We start from the raw sequence: 7,162 nt of genomic DNA on the forward strand, positions 1-7,162 counted from the left end.
AGTTGCTATAGTTACTTTTGTTTCTTGTTCTCTCACCCTATTGTCTTCATATTCAAACTCATCTGGGGATTTGAAGAGGAGCTTGAATTGGAAAGGTATAAAAGGGAGAGAAATTTGGGTAGCTAGAAGAGACAGTATCATTCAGAATCAGCACGACTCAGTATCAGTCAGTAGCACTACTGGTAGCCGTACCAGTCTTGCAATCGATTTATCTCTTACTTGGATTTCTACGACGACTCTCTACATTGAGGGGGAAATTTCTAGTCTGAGACACACCTGTTGAAGTCTATACGTTTGACTTCAATATCTTTACTCTTATACACATCCTCTGCTAGACTCTGGTAGTCAGCTTTCATTTTTTTTTCTTTGCTGATAGTTCGAACAACTCAGAATCAGTCTCTCAATCGAACGAAAGGGAACTGCTCGATTAACGATATATCCAGCATTCTCTTGGTATTTGTTTCCTAGTCTACCTAGCAGGTTCTGGGTATTTAAAATCTAGGCAGCTAAACTAACCGACAAATTTGGAGCCCACCGCGAGGGGCTGCAAACGAGTTCTGTTTCAAATTATCAGTCAGATCACTCTCCAGTTAAAGTGCGGAACTGGCTTCCAGCAAAAACAGCGAGAGTATATCATCAGTCTCCTCACCAAGCTTCAGTTCAGGTTTAGTATCTCCTGATCCCAACACCAAGCTTGTAACAACCCTAGGAGAAATCATCGGAATGGTAGAAAATCAGACTCTACCTCTCCCTGGTTCGTCCAGAGCCCCGAAATTTAAGGGCAAGCCTTCGAAGGTAGAAGAATTTTTGGAGGAGTTTGAAGAGTTAGCCAAGAGTTGCAACCTCCAAGACAATGAGAAACCAAAGAAGCTGTTGCGATCCTGTAGTAGGGATGTCCGCGAAGTGCTGGAAACTTTGCCATCCTATATTGCAGGAAATTGGGACTCCTTCAAGTCAGAAGTCCTGAAAATCTATGATCATACCAAAGACAAGAAGAGGTTCAGGAAGAAGGACCTCAAAGCTCTCTACAGGAAGACAAGCAAGAAATCTATCAGCTCAATGACCAGTGTTAGGACCTACACCAGAAGAATGCAGAGAGTTGCTGGGTGGCTGTTGAAAGAGCAGGCCATCACAGACAAGGAGTATAACTATGCATTCTGGAAAGGACTTCCCAAGAGCCTTAGGACTAGGCTAGAGGTTCGGATACTTGCTAAGAAACCTGATATCGATGTTAGGGAGCCATACGATCGAACACTTGTCCAAGAGCTCCTCGAGAGACTATTTGAACGTGATCGCTTTGATGCAGACGATTCAGACGATGACGACGAATACGATTCAGATGCAGAGGACTACTACAGTGATAGGGACGACGACGATGAAAGTGATTATGGATATGCAACAGACAGTGACGAGGATAGCGATGAAGAATTTTTTCGCTCCAGAATAGTCCGGACGAAGCGAAAGGCTAGGAAACACAAAAGGGAAGAACAACGGGAGGAGAAACGTACAAGGTCCAAGCGGGAGAAAGCAAGAGACCGAGACACAATACGCGAGACAGATAGCAAAAGGACACAAGCGAAGGATGAGCGGAGCCGCGCCATTCTTGACGGTGCAAAGGCAGATGAGCGCCTGCGCAAACTAGATCGTGAAGAACGTGACGCACACAATGACGATGAAGTTGAATCGTTAGTCAAACAGCTATCAAGAATGAGTATAAATGACGCACGTTATGCTGGAATGTACTACCGCGCGCTCAAGCTCGATCGCGACATTGTATTCGCTGCACGACCGCCTTATGCTGGCGCATCCGATGCACCCGCACTCGCAACGAATCCACTCCCGCCGATAATTCCGGCTCCCCGACCACGACGTGCCTTCCAGTCGCAGACGAGCGACGGCGAAATGATTTGCTTCGGCTGCGGAGGGACGGGGCATGGCTTGAGCTCCTGTCCCAAAATACTCGAGTTGCTAGAGAAAGGCGTGTTGAAGCGGGACATGCGAGGCAAGCTCGTCATGAGCGACGGCTCGCGCATCCAACGAACGCCGACCGAGTCTATTGTTAACGCCGTCGAAAGGCAGTTAGCACGAACGCATTATGTGATATTAGATCGCTACTCACCGGACAATAATGTATCCAACTTCCTCAACGCCGAATACGACTCTGACTCCTCTGACAATGAGGTATTCGTCATGCCCGCCGAACGCGGGGTAAAGCAAGGACGCGCCGCACGCAAAGAGATGTTCGATGGGGTCGTTATGCCACCAAGATCACGCAGAGTAGACAAGAGAGGACCCCCAGGCGAGAAAGCCAAGCCAGAGGACATAAGTCTTGTTCCCATTGAAGTCCACGAAAGGCAGTATAGGCCGGAACGCGAAGATGTTGTAATGGAAGACGACTCCAGAGAACGCGCCAAACGGGTGCCTAAGCCCGGAGAGAAGTCGGGACCGATGCTAGGAACAAAACCAGAAGCTTCCGAAAAGTGGAAGCGCGCGATTCCATTGCAATCAAAGATCTCGGAAACGACAAATTCAAACAAAGTTCTCGATAAGATCCTGAGCACGCCTCTCACGCTATCTGTGGGAGAAGTGATAGGCGTGTCCAAAGACATCACCCACCAATTACAGGACGCGATTAGGTATAAGCGCCCGACGCAGCCACAAAATGGAACACTTGTGGCGCACACGGTTATAACCCATGATCGCGATGCTCTAATCAAATTAAGTATGGAATGCGATGGGCGACCATTGGACGCCATTGTAGACACCGGTTCTCAATTGAATATTGTACACAAAAAGGTGTGGCAACTGTACATACGGCGACCGATGGACAGAAGTCGACGGATCACAATGCACGACGCCAATGGCGGCGACGGAGTAATGGAGGGCTTAGTACAAAATGTGCCGCTGACGTGCGGAGGGATTCGTACTTGGGCTAATCTCTACGTCGCTGAACACGCTCCCTTTGATCTACTGCTGGGCAGGCCCTGGCAGCGCGGAAACCAAATCTCTATCGACGAACGTATCGACGGTACCTACTTGATATTCAACAATCCTTTCACGTCCGAACCGCGTCAAGAACTCTTGGTAGCGCCTGATCGAGTTCTAACGAACGCGAGCGCTAACGCTAATTTCAGCTACTACACGCAAGCCGACGCCTACCACGCACGTTATCCTATGACTGACACTGCCACTGATCGGGTGGGCTGGACCCATGGATCGAATGACACCACTATCTACGATTGGGATCTGTCGCGTGACGCTCGTGATACCCCGATGACTGACGAATCCAGTAATGGACTTCCCGTTGCGGAAGGACGTCGAAACGTGCACGGCGAAGTATGGACGGACGCTGCATTGACAGTTCACTTGGGTAACGGTATATTACCCAACGGTTCGTACTATGAGGATTATTTTGCGCCCCGTGCCGTCTTCACGCTCATTCCTACCGACGACGACCTTGCGCCTTCGTCGCGCGTTGGTATCCTATACACACGGTTCGTCCCTATTCCCCTCGACGACGACGCCAACCCAGGTTGGTTGGCGAGACCGTATCCGCCGGCCCTTGAATCTGCCGGACGTGACGTCGAAGACGTTGACTCGGAAAGTGACTATGGCCAGTACTACGAGGACGACGGAGTACCTATGGATGAGCAGCGAGGTGAGCCACCAAACATGCTCAATGATGGCCTCATGCTCATGTCGTCCCTTGCCGATGAAGAGGAGCACGCACAGCTCAACCCACACGTCCTCCTCGCAAGTACCATCGACCCACGACGACGCCGTCACTCAGATTCCGATATCTTCCCCTCTCCTCTTCGACTATGTCCCAGTCTATCCGATTTACGACCTCCCTCAGCCCCAGTTCGGTCGACGTTTTCAGATACGGGTTATGAGTATAGTGACGCCGTCTCCATCGATAGCGGTGCCGAGGCCGACGACGAGGACTGTATGGAGAACACCAGTACCAATTCAGACATGCCGCCACTTCCGCCCCTTATCGCCCGAGCCCTTCAGCGACTTGAAGAAGGGCGGGGATGGTTCGATTACGCAAGTGATCGTACGCACGACGTCGCCTCTCCTAGACCACCCACTCCCATTCCCCCCGTCATCGACAACTTCACTCCAGTCCACGCCGATGAACCCGCCGCTCGAGAACGTGGCGACGCGCACGCATTCACTCCCCACACCGACGCTGACGCACCTCGAACCGACGAAGCGTCCGCTGCCTTCAATTCCTGGTGCGAACGTGTTCGAAGGGCGGCACTCGCTGAACTCAACCGAATCACGCACGGAGAAGGTAATTACAACATTTCTGGAGGGTACTACGACGCGGCCAAGGAAGGTTATATTGAAAAGGTCGCCGCCGTCTACTCCGCCACTACCGACAACGCCTCCACCATCACGGTCGACAACACCTCTGCTGTCACCACCAACGACACCTCCACGCTCGCAGACGACGCCGACGACGACCTCTACGCCCCAGCCGTCGACGACGCAAGTATTGTACCCGAGACGCCAGGAGCGTACGCCCATTCGCCCCCTGCCGCTACGCCCGAGGCAGGCGAGGGCTTAGCTGTCCCTGTCGCACCACCGCCGTCTACCGCCTCATCAAGTCCCGATCCTTTCGCGCCAGCATCCACACGTGCGACGCCAGGCTCCGCCGCTAATCCCATCAACGTCGACTCGGACTCGAGCTCGGATGTCGGTGAGGACTGGTACGAACGGGAGGCGCGCGTCTACGAACTTCGCGAGTGGATGTTCGAGGTGGTGGATCATTTGCGCGATGCCTTCGACAACATTGAGGACATATTACGGATGGAAGTACTCGGTGCGCATTAGTCCTATCCCCTCCGCTATCTGGTTACGTATGATATCACTCGTTTTTGCACCTTGCTGCTGCTTTCCCCCCATGCCTATCACTCTTTCCATGCGGACGACTTTTCTCTCCCAGAGTGCTTCGCTGCTGGTCAGCAATCTCTGTCGCATCCCGAGCCTTCATTTCCTGGTAGTCCAGATATACCCCGTACGATTCGTCGCCGCCCTCGCCTTGTTATTAGCAGAACAATGTCTACGTCGATAGGATTGCAGGATCTATCCTATCTAGCTACTATGAATACACGCTCGTTATTAGTGCAGCTGGACGATGAAGACTTAAGCAAAGCTGAAGACGCTGTACCCGAGTTAGTGTACCCTGAGGACGAAAATACGGACTTAGAAGATATCGACGATGCCTCGCATAGTCTAACTATGTACAAGCGAGTTGATCGCAAGATCAAACCCGTACCTGGCATATTTCCCGAGGACGCACGAGTTATCCGCCAATTTCCAGAAAATCCTTTATTATCGCTACCGATGTTATCAGTCACGCCCCCTGAATTTAATCCGACATCGAAATTTACGGCAGAACGTCTAGCCAAAATGGGGATAAATGCAGATGGCTTTCTCTGGCCCGAAGAAGAGAAGCTATTTGTACACATTTTGCAATTGAATGAGAAGGCATTAGCATTCCAAGACACGGATTGCGGAACATTTAGGGAGGATTATTTCTCACCATACATAATCCCTTACGTTCCTCACGTACCATGGTCTTATCCGAATATTCCAATTCCACCGGGAATCAAGAATGACGTTATTAAGGTTTTAAAAGACAAGATCGCCGCTGGCGTATATGAGCCAAGCCAATCCTCATACAGATCACGCTGGTTCTGTGTGGTTAAGAAGAGCGGGAAGCTCAGAATTGTTCACGATCTTCAGCCGCTAAACAAGGTTACGATCCGGGATTGTGGAACACCGCCTATACTAGATGATTTTGTTGAACCCTTCGCCGGAAGGGCATGTTACTCGGTGTTTGACTTATTTTGGGGATTTGATGCCAGAAAAATGGATGCCAAGAGTCGAGATATGACCTCGTTCTTGACCCCATTAGGTCTGCTTCGAATTACGTCTCTCCCCACCGGATATACAAATTCGCCTGCGGAGTTTCAAAATTGCATGACATTTATTTTGCAAGATGAAATTCCACAGAAAGCCAACATATTCATTGACGACCTACCAATTAAAGGCCCCGAAACTCAGTACCTGGATTCTGATGGGAACCCAGAGGTGCTAGAAGAGAATCAAGGTATCCGACGATTTATCTGGGAGCACGCCCAGGACGTGCATCGTATTATGCACCGAGTCGGACATGCAGGAGCTACGTTTTCGTACAACAAAATTCAGCTCTGCAAACCGGAAGTCGTAATAGTAGGACAGAAGTGTACCCCAGAAGGACGCCTGCCAGAGGATGGGAAGGTGGAGAAGGTTAAGAATTGGCCACCTCCCAAGACGGTTAAGGATGTACGAGGATTTTTAGGTTTATGCGGAACAGTCCGAATCTGAATAGAAGGGTACTCGGCAATTGCGAGACCTCTCACGGAATTAATTCGCAAAAATACCGAATTTATATGGGACGAAAGGAGGAGCTTAGCATTTGCAAAACTCAAACAGTTGATCACAGAAGCCCCTGCCTTGCACCCTATCAACTACAATTCTGATCGACCAGTCTATATGTCAGTAGACTCAAGCAAGATTGCTGTCGGATTTATCCTGTCACAAGATGACGAGAATGGAAAGCGGAGACCAGCACGATACGGCTCGCTGCCATTTAACGAACGAGAAGCACGTTACAGTCAGCCAAAGTTGGAATTGTTTGGATGTTACCGAGCCTTGCGACATTGGAGACTACACCTAGTTGGTGTGAAGAATTTGATCTTAGAAGTTGATGCGAAGTATATCAAGGACATGCTCAATAATCCTGACCTTCAGCCTAATGCAGCAGTCAATCGATGGATTCAGGGAATATTGATGTTCACATTTGAATTACGACATGTTCCAGCCGCACGACACAAAGGTCCAGATGGCTTATCACGGAGAGAGCCTACACAGCAGGAGATAGAAGACGCCCAAGCAGAAGAAGAGGCAGATGATTGGCTGGAGAAGATTGCCTTATACTGCCAAGCAGAGGAGGTCGACGGAGCACCCGAGTCCTTTGTCCTAAGAGAGAATACTCAGGACAAGATACTGCACCAGATTCGACACTTCTTGGAGACGCTAGAAGTACCAGGAGCACTGTCCATACAGAACAAACGAAGGTTCATACAGAAAGCTAGTCGATATTTTATCA

At 50.1% G+C, this 7,162-nt stretch overlaps 2 protein-coding genes across 2 annotated transcripts; both read left to right on the forward strand.

The window, feature by feature from the left end:
• Positions 1–723: 723 nt before the first annotated feature.
• On the forward strand, positions 724–4,839 carry GLOTRDRAFT_134130 (uncharacterized protein; the record flags this gene model as incomplete). Its single annotated transcript, XM_007873115.1, has 1 exon — positions 724–4,839. The coding sequence occupies one exon, from the start codon at positions 724–726 to the stop codon at positions 4,837–4,839; it is 4,116 nt and encodes a 1,371-aa protein (XP_007871306.1).
• A 507-nt stretch (positions 4,840–5,346) lies between these two features.
• GLOTRDRAFT_13476 (uncharacterized protein) lies at positions 5,347–5,682 on the forward strand (the record flags this gene model as incomplete). The annotated part of the gene is made up of 1 exon (XM_007873092.1): positions 5,347–5,682. A coding segment is annotated over one exon (336 nt), but the record flags the coding sequence as incomplete, so codon positions are not given.
• Between the last annotated feature and the right edge of the window lie 1,480 nt (positions 5,683–7,162).

Source organism: Gloeophyllum trabeum (assembly GCF_000344685.1).
Source record: "Gloeophyllum trabeum ATCC 11539 unplaced genomic scaffold GLOTRscaffold_00025, whole genome shotgun sequence".
Lineage (NCBI taxonomy): Eukaryota > Fungi > Basidiomycota > Agaricomycetes > Gloeophyllales > Gloeophyllaceae > Gloeophyllum > Gloeophyllum trabeum.